At 28.6% G+C, this 15,210-nt stretch overlaps 1 protein-coding gene across 5 annotated transcripts; it reads left to right on the top strand.

The window, feature by feature from the left end:
* The first annotated feature begins 8,679 nt into the window (after positions 1 to 8,679).
* Positions 8,680 to 12,715, top strand: LOC149513570 (putative disease resistance RPP13-like protein 1). 5 transcript variants are annotated; one of them, XM_089748906.1, is made up of 4 exons: positions 8,708 to 9,261; positions 9,506 to 9,627; positions 9,697 to 12,338; positions 12,428 to 12,715. In XM_089748906.1, the coding sequence occupies exons 2-3, from the start codon at positions 9,508 to 9,510 to the stop codon at positions 12,154 to 12,156; spliced, it is 2,580 nt and encodes an 859-aa protein (XP_089605032.1). In that variant the 5' UTR covers positions 8,708 to 9,261; positions 9,506 to 9,507; the 3' UTR covers positions 12,157 to 12,338; positions 12,428 to 12,715. The 5 variants fall into 5 exon arrangements, with proteins under 5 accessions (XP_089605028.1, XP_089605029.1, XP_089605030.1 ...); XM_089748903.1 differs by having other exon boundaries at positions 8,698 to 9,627; XM_089748904.1 differs by lacking the exon at positions 9,506 to 9,627 and having other exon boundaries at positions 8,706 to 9,261.
* The last annotated feature ends 2,495 nt before the right edge of the window (positions 12,716 to 15,210 follow it).

Genomic DNA, 15,210 nt, shown 5'->3' with positions numbered 1-15,210 from the left:
AAATTAATTAGAGAGAAGACAGAAGAATAATCATTTTATAAAAAGAGATATACTCAAACACTTTTGAAGAAAAGCCTGAAATTTGAGGCACCCAGATTCGCGTATTTTGCCATGCACAACTTGACCCAAACACCAGTGCTCTCTTTCCATTTTTCACTCCATTTTTTGTTTTGATTTTATTTTTCTTATTTATTTATTTTATTTTGTTTATTTTTATTTACTTTTATTATTTCTTATTTTAAATTAAAAAAATACATTGCTTATTATTATGATCTTTTTATGAGTTTCATTTTACTTATGAAAAAATAATAATAAAATGTTTCTAAAATCGATTCATGAATCCTACCAAACTATTGGAAGACTTTTCATAGATTTAAATTTTTATGAAATCCACCAAACTATTGAGAAATTTTATAAATTAGATTTCAAAAAGGAAAAATAATTTTTATCTTATCAAACTATTAGATGCTTGCATCTTAAATTAAATCTTATCAAACTATTAGAGGATTTAATGAATTTTTCTCAAAAATAAATTTTATAAATATTTTGTAATAAAATCTCACCAAGCTATTGGGAGATCTGCATCAAAGTAAATCTTACTAAACTATTGTAGGACTTTACTAATTTTTTTAAATAAAATACATTAATAAATTTGACGATGGAGCCTCTTCAGGGTGAGACACTAGTCTCCATAAATACTCCTAAGGTGAAAAAATTATCTTAAATTACTATCAAACTATTGGAGTAATTTTAAGATTAGTTTTCAACATTAAACATTTTGGTAAATTATAAACATTTTTAAGGCTTGGATAATTTGAAATCAAACTGGTACCATTTTTTTATGGATGTCGTGAGGGTGTTATAACTTTTTTCACACATAACCGTACTCTCAAACATAAAATCTAGTTTCGTGGATCAAAATCTACTATTTAAATATACCTAAGTTAATTTTGAGACTCCTTTTTGAATAGGATAGATTTAATCAGTTAGTCAATTACACCTAAACAAAAAAAAAGATTAGTGACGACTCCTAAAAATCATATCTAGCAATAGGTTCATGGATCTATACGTTATAACAACAGGATTATGCATAAATAATTGACAGCTTCCTTAAGTTCATTTAGCAATTTGTTGTCAACTTCTTTTATGGCCTAGTCTTTTTTACCTTTCAACTTTATTTCATCATTCTTGTAACCGAATGATAACATCACATGTTCACTTCTAGATCAATGGTTTTTGAAAAGAAAAAAGGTTTTTCAAAATTAATATTAAGTTTTGTAGGAATTAAAGAAATTGAAAGAGAGTTCCAACATATGGTATTTGAATCTAATTGTAAATATGTGTAATTTCAATGTGGGTTCATGCCTCTATCTTTTATGAGTTCTGTACAAAAAAATTTATTTACTTGTATTTGGTGTGGAAGAGAAAAATAGAGGGAAAGAAAGATTTTATGAGTAGGGACTTAAAATGTGGTCACTGTCACGTTTATCATAATTATTGAATAATGCATAAGATAGTAATAGTTATGCTCATCACAGTCATTAATTTTTTTAAAATTTTCACAATTTACCATAAAATAGTTTTATATAATAATATTTATTTACATTATTTAAAGTATTTTATGATATTTTAATCTTACATTTATAGGTTAGAATAATCTTTTCACATATTTTAGTTGTAATTCAAAATCTATATGCTATAAAATTCATAAATATATTAAAGAAAAACACAAGTAAAGGTTTTAGCATTTCATTATGGTTGTAATTTTTCATTATATTGTTATTTGTTGATGCGATACACTGTTATTTTTGTGAATGACAATTTACATCGTTATTACGGTGGGTAACGGTGGTAAAATGTGACACTAGCATAAGAAGATGCCTAAGTTAATCAAGTAGAATTCTGTTTTAGCTAGTGTTCTTTTTATTTGTTAAAAATCCAGCTTCGACAACTTCAGCTTTTGGTGTCACAATTGCACAAACATCAGCAAATAACAAGGTATTTATAGGTTTTTTATTGCTAACTTTATAGTACATTTTATAATTGTTTGCTTGTATTTAAGATTGCACTTTTACTATATTTTATGAATGCTTTTTTGTCAAAATATGTAATGGCTATTAATATCAAAATAAAAAAGAGAAATGGGGTTATAGTTAGATTTTCGACAATGGGACTAAAGCTCCTTTAAGCACAATTTTTGGTTTGAAAACACAATTGTTGCTGATGTTGGTTTTGTTCTTTTGTCATTCATTGCAAATGATAGGTTGTCAACATGTTCTTTGATAGGTTCCTCATTGATTTCTGTCTCACATAGCTTTTCATTCTCTGTTTCTCTCAAGATAAATTCAATTGTCACTACAATGAACAAGGAAATTTATTTTCTTTTTCAAAATTTTTGTGACATAATATCCTTGTTGTAACCTATTCTATCTATATTGGCAATTATACTAATCAATGTTATGTACTCAAGGGCTAGTTAACTTCCATAACAAAAAACAGCAACCAACAAATTGACCACCAACAGTATACAATTTATATAGTAACTTCGTAACTTTGGCTAGTTTAAACCTATAAGGACAAAATAAAAGTTATTGTTCTTGGCTTGTTATGAAGAAATACTTATTCTTATATATCTGTGAAAAGTATTATTCCTTTAATTTTCTTTTTTCATTATATCTTTAATCATTGATTAAGAATGATATCATTTAAAATTTTTCTTCATAAATTTGAAATTTTGCTAAAAATCCCTTTTATTTTAGGTATCACAGTGCCTAATCTCAACTTTTCATTGACCACATCATATGCGCAGCAATTGAATTACAGATATCTCAGCACTTTAAAAAAGGGCTAAAGTATTAAATATGTTTGAAATAGTTCACTTTGTTTTAAATAGGTGGGGGAAGTACATATAAAAGTACTCTTTAAATTGTTATAAATAAATGTTAAATGATTATTTTAACAATTTAGAAATGAATATTAGCATACATGTTTTCAATGTGTTATGCTTGGTCATGTGCAAATCTAAAAAAACCATTGACTAGTTTGAATGACACAGAAGATAATTTGAAAAAAAAAAAGAATAAGTTTCTTAAATGGATTTGTGGTGGCATTCAAGGAACAAAAGCACACTGATATATAGCTTAAGCCCAACAATGGGGCTTGCATACTAGCACACAAGGCTTTACTAGTTAAAAATCTATGTTTTTTTCACAAAATACCAAGCAAAATAAATAGTTACCATTAGGATACATGATATTGTTGCTTTCGTTTACTAAAAAAATATTTCTCCATTTCATTTTATTTGGTTTTAAAGTTAGTCCTTCAACTCCTTTAAACTTCTTTCATCATAAAAGTATAAGTTAATTTAACAAAGTACCAAGCAAAAGAGACAGTTCTCGTTGGGATACAAGATATTGCTACTTTTGTTTACCAAAAAAAGCATTTCTCCCTTTTCATTTTGTTTGGTTTCAAAGCTAATCCTTTCATTCGATTAAACTTACTCCATCGTAAAAATCTATGTTTTTTCACTAAGTACCAAGCAAAATACATTGTTCACGTTGGGATACAAGATATTGTTGCTTTCATTTACCAAAAAAATCATTTCTCCCTTTCATTTTGTTTGGTTTTAAGGTTGATCCTTTAACTCATTCAAACTTCCTCCATCATAAAAGTATAAATTCTTTTTTTAAAGTACTAAACAAAATAATTTGTTACCATTGGGATACACGATATATTTGCTTTTGTTTCCAAAAAAAGCAATTACCCCTTTCATTTTGTTTGTTTCAACATTTGTACTTTCATTAGTCAAACTTACTCTATTATAAAAATTTATATTTTTTTTATGAAAAATCAAGCAAAATAAACAGTTCCCTTTAGGATAAAAAATATTGTTATTTTTGTTTACCAAAAAAAGTATTTCTATATTTCATTTTGTTTGATTTTAAATTGATCTTTCAATTCATTCAAACTTCTTCCATCGTAAAAGTATATGTTTTTTTCACAAACTACCGAGCAAAATAGATATAGTATCCACAATCACAACCTAAACCTCAAAAGCCACCTCTTTCGCTGGTTGAAAACCCCGAACCTTTAGTATGTTCTTCTTTTACTCACAGTTTTCCTCTTATCCAAAAACTAGGCTAAAAAACCTCTTTATCTCGAAAGCTTTTCCTTTTTTGTGTTATTCTTTGGTTTTTTTATGGCTTTATGGCACTATGGTTCCTTGAAAAGGGATGTGGTTTTTTTTTTTTCTTATTTAGGTGTTTTTAAGGTAACAGACTCAATTTTTTTCTTTTTTGAAATTTTTAGTTGTGGCATGGCAAGGGTGGATGGTTGGGCAATATGTTTGGACGAGAGTGTTTTAATAGATGATGTAGGCTTGGGGGTTTTAATGGTGGTTTTTGAGGTGATTATGGAGGTTGGTTTGTTGATGGGTCGACTATAACGCAAGTACTGATGTTGGTTGATTGGTGATTTCGATGGAGACAGTCACAGTTTAGCAATGGGTTTGGTTTTTTTTTTTTTTTTTTGGTGGGTGAAAGCAATCACATTTTAACTATCTCAATGGTAGATAAAGGTGATGAAGGCGAGAGATTAGGGGGTCTTTGGCAATGGTTGGTGATTAGTTTTTTTGGCTGGTGAAATAGGGTTGTGGTGTGGTTGTGGTTAGAGGGATTCTTAGTACTTAGCAATGTTGTATTGGTAATGGCAGAGTGTTTCTATTCAAGAAATTGGCACCCTTATTGGTTCTTCTCGGTGTGAATTGCCCTCCCTTCTATTGTCTTAAAGCCTTCATTTTGTAGAGTTCATCCCCATTCAAATACCAAATTTTCTTGGATTGAGAAAGACTGAAAGATTTGGCCGATGGTTGGCAACTTGATTTTAGGGATTGTAGTTGTTGGGTCAAAACTTCATAGTGTTCTATAATTGGGGTCGTTTGCATAGATCAATCTAGGTTTAGGTATTAATTCCAGTTATAGTGAGGTTATCTCCTCCTTTCGTGCTTCTCTTCTTGAGAGGCATCATAAGCACGACTAAATAAAAGGAGCTTTTACTTGGTGCGTCAAAATGCTGGTGTCGAGTTATTCGATAAGAGTAAAGATTTGAAATCATAAGATTGAAAGTTGGCTAAAAATAAAAATCAAAGGTATTTTTTGATATTTATACTCTGACTTTCAAGTCGGTGCTCGAAAGAAAGAGACAAAGAAAAGAAATTAGAAAGAGAAAAAAGTGAATTGCTTATTCATACCTAGAATAATAGAGGCTATTTATATTTAAAGGGTAAGGTTGATGGATCTAGCTGACTCAAACTTTAGAAGTCGGGTTTAGGGTTGACGAGACTGGCCCAATTTGATATGGCAAGAGGAAATCTAATTGAAGGATGATAAATCAATATTTCGATACGATCAGTTGAAAAGTTGAGTTGGCCAACTTAATATGGATCCCTATCTTTTTGATTGGTTTGCTACGGTTTGCAATGTCAACTTGGTTTGGAATGACTAAAATAATTTCCCTGATTTATTGATAAATCACCCTCTAAAAAAAAATTATTATACTTTTATGATCATAAAATACCTTTAACAATAATAATTATAAATGAAATACTTCTTATTTTTTGCGAAGGTATGGTTCACGATGTCAAGAGGAAACGACTTGGGTAAGGGATTATCCTGATTTAATTATTCACATCGTCCATGTTGATTGTAGTACCGATTCTCCAATGAAAGCTTATTATCTTAAAATAAAACAACTGGCTTTATAAAAAAAATCTAAACGACACGATTACTTTTGAAATTGACTCAGTTTCGCGTGTCATATTTCTAATCTCATTAAAAGCAACCTCCCACGTTATTTTTCTTGCCGTGAGCTTTAATAATTTCTAGCCTGCCTCGTTATTCAATTCCTCCAATAATTTCATTTGGAGGTGAGTGCGTCAGCTCATACTTCCATAATTTCAGACATAAGATACTCATCGTTTTGTTTGTTGTTTGTCGTAATCGATAATTTTTTTATTGCAAAGAAATTTATTGAAAAGGAAATTATTTTTTTTTCGATAACAGCGATGACAACCTGTCCAATTACACTATTTTTTGGAATAGAATTTTTTATGTATATATTTTTATAATCATATACTTATTTAATTATAATAAAAAATATATAAATTTTTAATTACTTATAAATATAATTTTTCAACAAAATATTAATAAAGCTTGTATAATTTTAAATCTTAATTTATAATATAATAATTATAAATGATTTTTTTTTAAATCACTTTACTCCATATTTCAATTTATTCCATACAATATTTTTCCTTAATTTCAATTTTTTTTCATGTCAATATAAAATTTTATTTAAATGTTTCATTTATCTTTTTTAAAAGATGAATTTTTATAAAATTAGAGTTGACCTTTAATACTTATAATTAAGTTTAATTTTAAAGTTTTAAATTTAAGTGTTATAATACGTAAATTTAATTATTTAATTAAATTATAATATATTAATTAATTATTTAATAATATAATAATTAATTATTTAGTGCATTATATGCATGTTACACTTATGATTGTAATTTAAGAATAACGTTTTTTTATAGAAAATTTTTTTTATAATGTTAGTAATTATTATGAAGTTTGGTGGTTAACAGTAAATATGACAATTCAAATACGACACGAAAATAACTAAAAAAAAATCATATGTGTTTTAAAAGAATTTGTTTTATGCTTATTCATATCAATATAAATTTTGATATAACATAATTCGTGTAGTATATGTGTTAACACATTTAAATACGTGATATGATACGAATAATACGTTTAATTTAATCTTATCATACGAATATACATTTAACATATTTTTTATATTTATTTTAATTTAATATGAACATATAAAGATTATTTTAATTTTTAATCTTTTATTATAATACTTAATTAGTTATTTAATAGCATATAAAAATTATATTAAACATTTAATTATGATATTTATTTAATAATTATTATAAAATTATTTTTATATTAATAATATAAATATAATATAAATATTAATATTAGTCCAATACATTATTATTTTAGTCTTTAATCTTTAATAGTTTATCATTTTGAATTTATATTAAAAATTAATATAATTATATAATATAAATTAAATTTTAAATATATATTAAATACATATTAAATGAGTATTAAAATTTTTTAATATATAAATATTTTTATATTATTAATATATCAAATTTATTAAATTATAAATAATTGATAGTTTACAATTATTTATTATTTTAATTATATTTTTATATATATTCATGTTAGTCTTATTTATTCGTATATATCCGTATTAATTATATTTATTTGTGTACATTCATATTATTTATATATTCGTATTATATTTAAACGAATTTATTATACACATATTAATTATATCGTATCATATATAACACATATATTAAATATATCATATTTATATTTAAATTTTAAATATATTTTATAATTTATATCATATTCATATTTTAATAATTTATGTTATTATATATACCAAACACAATACAAATTCAAAACTTAGATTTTCAAGTCTAATTGACAGCTAAGTATCCACTATAATTGTAAAGCATGAAAATATTTAAAAAATAATAATTTAAAATGCACAAATTGCGCAAAAACAAATTAAATAAGTACAACAAATTAAATAAGTACAACCAGTGTCGTCAAAAGGGCCCATTATAATTGTAAAGCATGGAAATATTTAAATCAAATAATAATTTAAAATGTACAAGTTGCACGCAAACAAATAAAAGAAAGTAGTACTCGTGTTGTCAAAGCCACCCCTTATATTCCGAATGCATTTCTATTCACATCAATAGAAACCTTATCCGTTATTTCTTGCCGACAACTTTGATAATTTCATTTGAAAGTGCAATCCCATCTTTTAATTTAAATTATGAAATTAAGATAATCAAAACTTTTAACGTTTCAAAAATAAGATATCATTACTTAAAAAGAATCATAATTTCTTTTAATTTAATAATTTAAAATATAACACGATCACATAATATAAAAATAATAAAAATAAAAAATAATATTAATAATACATAATTTTTATATAAAATATAACATAAATATAATATTTTATATGATATGATAATACGAATTATTAAATTTATTTTTTTATAATAAATAATTTTTTATTATATAGAAACATATTAAAAAAAAATTATCAATGACAGCTTCTGATAACTTTACCCGAATTCATTTTCTTCGGAAAAAGAAGCATTTCATATAACAATTATAAATTATATAATCCATTTAAATCACCGAATCACGGTACTATTCGCAACTATTAAAGGATAGTGCTTCCTTGAAAACCACTCTATTAAATATTCCTCCTATACCAAACAATGTTTTTCTATTATTAATTCTTTTGTTAAAATTTAAGTCACTTTGCCTAATTAATTATTATGTTTAATTGTTGACTGCTGACCAGGCCCTTGGCCCCGGTTATAATTGCGATGCATTGAAATATTCAAAGAGAAATGCTAACAAGTTGCACAAGCAAATTAAAAAATAACAAGTTGCACAAACCAAATAAAAGAAAATACAAGGGAGAATATCAAACAACCACACAAAATTTAAAATATTTACGAGGAAGGGATAATTTTTTTTTTTTGAAGTGAATTTCGCATTAGAGACTTGTATCTGCCTTGACAGATAACTTCCCTAAGAGTTGTTGATGGTTTAATTATTTTGATTTAGATACACTTACATGATATTCCGTCAAGGGAAAACAACAAGGAACTCGGGTCTTCGTCAATGGCATTAAATAAAAAATAAAGACAACCTTATAGTCCTTTTGCTCGTCTTGCTTACCAGTTCAATCTAATATCTTCTTTCTTGAAATTGAACTTTTTTCGATCCCTCGTTCTGAACGATAGAGAAAATGGTTTGGGAAATTGCGGTTGCAGCGGCTGTGGGAAAGGCGTTACTCTCGTCGTCTTTTAGTATGCTGTTTAAGGAGATGGCTTCCGGCAAGTTCCTAGACTTCTTCCGGACAAAGAAACTCAGCCTCGATCTCTTGCAGAAGTTGAAGTTGAAGCTACTAGCTGTCAACTCTGTGCTCGATGACGCTGAGGAGCAGCAGCATGTCATGAACTTACCAGTTAAAGAGTGGCTGGATGAACTGAAGGACGCTCTTTATGAAGCAGAGGATCTGTTCGATGAGATTGCAGCTGAAGCTTTGAAGTACGACATGGAAGCTGGGTATCAAACCCAAAAAGAACAGGTAGATGCTTTTAACGCTGCTCTTAAGAAAATTGTTGACAGATTAGAGCTTATAGCTGAAGAAAAAGACTTCCTTAGTCTGAAGGAAGGCCCGAGTGACAAATCGTTACCAAGATTGCCTACAACTTCCTTGGTCAACGAATCTGAAGTATGCTTCCGGAGTAATGAAAGGGAGCTAATAGTTGACCTTTTGCTATCAGATCATAGAACAACTGAGAATGGAATACCTGTGATTGTAATTGCAGGAATGGGTGGCATTGGCAAGACCACCCTCGCTCAGTTTGTGTACAATGATAGGAGGGTGAGGGATTCTTTTGATTTGACAGCATGGGCTTATGTCTCGGAAACATCATCTGATGTTTTCAAGGTGACCAAAACAATTTATGAATCTCTCATCTTCAACCCTTGCAGTCTTAATAACTTAAACATACTTCAGGTTAAACTGGAGAGTGTTCTGGCGGGAAGGAGGTTTCTACTTGTCTTGGATGATATGTGGAATGACAGTCTTATTGATTGGGATCTTCTCCAAATACCATTTCAAGTTGCAGCACGTGGAAGTAAGATCATCATGACAACACGATGTCAAAGTGTTTCATCCACTATGCATTCTGTTCTTGTTTGTTCTTTGACACCATTGAGATATCAAGATTGCTGGTCAATATTTGCAAAGCATGCTTTTGGAAATGAAGATTTGATCAATGAAGATTCTCCATTAAAATCGATTGGCAGGAGGATTGTGGAAAAGTGCCAAGGTCTGCCCTTAGCTGTTAAAACGCTTGGATGTCTTTTGCATTCCAAAGTAGAAGCTAATGAATGGGACGATGTATTGAATAGTAAAATATGGGATTTGCCAAGTGGTAAGAGCCATATTCTACCGGCCTTGAGATTGAGTTACTATCATCTCCCTTCTCATCTAAAGAAGTGCTTTGCCTATTGTTCCATTTTTCCTAAGGGTCATGAAATTGGAAAGAAGGACTTGGTTCGCTTGTGGATAGCAGAAGGCCTGGTGCAGCAGCAAAAGGGTGCAAGAACTGAGGAAGTAGCTGAACAGTACTTCGATGAGCTAGTATTAAGGTCATTTCTCCAACGGTCGGGTCATGGTTCATGCTTTAAAATGCATGACCTTTTGAATGATTTAGCTCAACATGTAGCAGGAGAGTTCAGTTTCAAATTTGAGGATGATGGCTTACCCCTAAACCCAGAAAGAGTTCGCCATTTGTCATACATAACGAATCGTGATGAAGCTCCCGACAAATTTGAGGCCTTTTCTGAAGTATTCAACCATTTGCGAACTTTTCTACCACTCAAATCATCAGCCACTTCCAGCAGGGTTCCTTTGTCTCCTATAATCTTTAATAGCTTGTTTCCAGGCTCTGATGACAAAAGTAAGAGCCTGTTTACAAAATCCGATGATAGAAAAAAGAACTTGCTTACAGAATCCGATGATAGGAAAAAGAATTTGTTTCCAGAATGCAGTCGCCTGCGTGTATTGTCACTGTCTCCTTATCATATCACTAACCTGCCTGAGTCCATTGGCAACTTAAAACATCTACGCTACTTGGACCTTTCTTACACTGAAATTGAAAGTTTGCACGATAGAGTTTGTTCTCTGTATAATTTAGAGACATTGAAGTTGTCAGGTTGCTTCCAACTTTCCCAGTTGCCTACAGACACGTGCAATCTTACTAAATTGGAGTATCTTGATATAAAGGGATCAAATGTTAAGGAGATGCCACCACAATTCGGTAATTTGACAAAACTTCAGTCGTTGACTACGTTTGTTGTGAACAGAAATAGTGGGTCAAGGATTAGTGAGTTGAAGAAACTTTCTCTTCTTCGTGGTACTCTTTCCATTGAGGGCCTGCACAATGTTTTTCAACCAGCAGATGCCTCAGTGGCCAATTTGAGGGTTAAAAAGCACCTGGATGAGTTAATTTTCAAGTGGGCACCTGGTACTCATATTGTACATTATGAAACTGTGGTACTTGAAAGGTTACGGCCTCATGAATATTTGAAGAAGCTCCGCATACAACACTTTGGTGGTTCAAACCTTCCAGACTGGTTAGGGGATGCCATTTTCTTCCAAATGGTGACCCTGCATCTTGTTGATTGCGAAAATTGCGCTTCACTGCCGCCACTTGGGAACCTACCCTGTCTAAAAGAACTCCACGTTGAAAAAATGCGAGGACTACGACGCTTGGGCCCTGAATTTTATGGAAACAATCCCAGGCCATTCAGAACCCTGGAAATTTTGCGGTTTCTAGGGATGCCATATTGGCGAGAATGGTTACCTTATTTAGATGAAGGTGGATTTCCTTACCTCCAAGAGCTCACTCTGCATGGATGTCGACAATTGGTTGGGAATCTACCCAACCATCTTCCGTCCTTGGCAAAGCTTCACATAATGGAATGTAGGCAACTGAACTTCGTTCAATCGAATGGGAGAAACCGGTATTCTACGCTTGAGCATTTTCACATAAGTGGAAGCTGTGATGGCCTTCAAACCTTTTGGTTAGGCGGGTTGGCAAGACTTGTAAAACTTAAACTCCAGGATTGCAGATTTCTTAGATCTATCGAGATGCAAAACGAGCATGAGCATCTCCCATTTCTTCAAAAATTGAAAATTGAAGACTGCCCCGATCTGGGAAACTTCTTTGGAAGAGGTTTGCCATCTCTCCGGATGTTAAAAATATCTCGTTGTTCAAATCTCTTCAATTTTGGGGATGGTGGTCTACCAACCAATCTCCATTCATTTTGTTTTGAGCAATGCGGGAACCTCCCACCCCGGGAAGCTTGGGGTCTGCAAAATATGGCCTCACTCATATTTTATGAGATTGATGGTGTCAAGGAACAACTAAGAGTAATGAATGGCGATGAGGCACCAGGGAGAGTCTAGATCTTCATAGACCATGGTTGAGGAGGCTCCGAAAGTGACTCATTTGAAGACCCTACGGGTTCAATGGCCACTCCTTCAATTATGCTGTTTTTGTCGAGGTCGACTAGCAAGCTTTCAGTCCATGCATTACAAATCACAAGTGCTCTAAAGCCGCTCCAGCCATTTCCATATGCAGATTAAAGGTTTGGCTTCTTACCTGCTGCTTTTTTCTTTTTCTCACTGCTATAAAAAAGTGTTTAATAGAAAAAAAATTGTAATTCTTCTTTGTCAGAACAACAACGAAGTGACAAGATCAATTTGAATGTCAGAACTCCTTATTCGGAAAATGGAAGACACTCAAAGCATTCAATCCTGCAGACTTAATAAGGAGATGATTCTTTTCCAGAAGATCAATATGTTAAAAGTTTCCAATTGTTCTATAAAATTCCAATTACTATTCTCTTTCTTCTCTTCTTTTATTTTTGTTGCATATAAGCCAGAGTTTATTTCTGTTACATATTATTTGTGATGAAAATATTTTATAAGCCAAGAGTTTTTGCTGCAGGTAGCCTAGCTAGTATCGGTTGATTTGTTTACTAACTTAGGGAAAGAATTTTTCTAGAATCTTATTTTTTGAAATGTGATTCTTATGTTTGATTTAGGCTATTTGATTTTTGGGGTAATCTAAGAAGTTTAACCTTTCCTTGAAATTTTTTAAGATTCGGGTTAATTTTGTTTCATATTTAATCTTATTAAAAAAAATTTTAATCTATTTTATCCATGAAAATTAATGTTATTGTATACTTATTACTGACAGAAAATTTGGCATTTATAGCTACACAATTTAACAAAGGTGCAATCCTAGGCATAAGATTGGACATATGGCACTAAAAATGATCGTAGGATATTACAAATAATAAAAGAGTTTTTAATAAAACAAACGTAGTGAATAACTTTAATTTTTGGTTTTTTAATTTTTTTTATTTTAAAAAGTATTACGTTTTTTTTATATATGAAAAGCAATAGATCAATTAAAATAATAATAAAATAAAATAGATATTTTCATATCAATAATGTTTCTTACGTTGAAAATATAATAATTGATATGATAATATAAAATAATAGTTTTGATATTTTTTAGTTACATTTTTATATAAAAAAATATAGTCTTTTAATAACGAAGATCACATTTTCAATATAAAAAAAATCATGATTTTGACATAAGAAATATAATTTTTGTTAAATAACAAAAATCACCTTTCTTATGTAAAAAACATAGTTAATAATCTATTAAAAATCACGTTTTTTGTTTCAAAATATGATTGATAATAAATAAAAAATAATATAATAAAACCTACATTTGAACATAATATAACCCCTTTTTTTTTTTTGGGTAAGAATAGTCTTTGAAGGAAACAAACGTGGTATTCTATGAAGTTTATAAAAAAAAACCAACAAAGATGGTATTTTTGTTTTCATAAACCTAGTGGTTATAAATTTTTTTTTCATGTCAAAGATGATGTTTTTCAATGAGGAAACGTTATCTTTATATCAAAAATTACATTTGTACATTTATAAACTTAGTCTTTGATTAAAGTAAAAAACATTGATTTTTCCTCCCAAAACGCCATCTTTAATGAAATGTAGCCATTTAGTTAAATGAAATTAGGTGATTTAAATGTTTTAAACACTAAGTTTATTTTCATATAAATATAGCGTTTGATATAAACACTATATTTATACAAAGAAAAGTTAAGTCTTTGATTATATTTAACCTTTTTTGTAATAACAAAAACATAATTTTTTACTATATTTGATTTTATTTTTTTGGGTTAAAAATTACGTTTTTATTTAACAAAAACATTATTTTTAACATATAATAAAAGACATTATAATAAAAAAACTTTATTACATAATTTGAGTTTTCTCGAATCAAACACAAAAATATAATAGTTTTATGTTAGGAAGAATTACTTATTGTAGGAATTTCTTCTCTAAATCTAAAATTTTACAAATCAAATGCCTCTAACTATTTAATTAAATTTATTATTGAAACTTGGAACGATAAACAATTAATTAAGATTTAAGGGCAGAGTGTTAAAATCTTTAATGCAAAAGTGTTTTTTTCTTATCACCCAAAAACAATAATTAATTGTCTTATTGATAAATTCAATTCACAATTTTAACTAAAGCTCCTATACAATTACACAATTTTTTTTTTTAACTTACTCCAACTAAATTTCAAAAGTATTTTTGAACAACACAAAAAAAATAGCTTAATCATATATCATGCCTCAATCAACTCTTCAAATCTTATTTTTTTAATAAAGAAGTCGTAACTTGAGATAGGAAAAAATAATAGATGTTAAAATTTAAATTTTAAATAAATTAAATATTTTTTTAAAATTAATTATATGAATTAATTAAAATAATTAAACTTTAGATTCAATTTCTTTGAATCTTATATGAAATAACATATTTATAATAGACTTGAATAATTTTAAAAGATCTACTACTAAAATAATAAATATTATTATTTATTATTAATAAGTGATTAGTTCAATTGATTAAAATTTATTTTTTTCGACAAAAAAATTTTAGATTCGAGTCAGTGATGTTGGAATCATTTCGAATATATGACTTATAACTATTTTAAACTGTTAAATATGACATATCTTACTTTAATTTTAAAGACCGAATAATTTATCTATTTTAAATTTTTCTTTTAAAAAATTGTTATTTGTGAGATGCACATTTCATGCCAATAAGGGCTACAAATGAAATATATTTCTTTTTTTGTCATGATTAAAGCGGACATGAGTTATGTAATGAAAGTTGTACAAATAATAATAATAATAATAATAATAATAATAATAATAATAATAATAATAATCAACTTGCATAAAAAAATTTTATTTTTTTTTTAATTTTTATTTTAATAAATTTAAAAGATTATATTAAATTATTTTTATCTTTTTTATTTGTCTTTTTATCTTTTTAAATTTATTGAAATTAATAATTAAAAAAAATATAAAACTAAAATATTTTTTACTGATATAAGTTAATTTTGCTCCA

The sequence above is a fragment of the Durio zibethinus genome, chromosome 19 (genome assembly GCF_047325235.1).
Source record: "Durio zibethinus cultivar Kanyao isolate XHJ-2024 chromosome 19, ASM4732523v1, whole genome shotgun sequence".
Classification (NCBI taxonomy): domain Eukaryota; kingdom Viridiplantae; phylum Streptophyta; class Magnoliopsida; order Malvales; family Malvaceae; genus Durio; species Durio zibethinus.
Note: the sequence above shows the minus strand (reverse complement) of the source record. Positions and strands in the feature narration are given on the sequence as shown.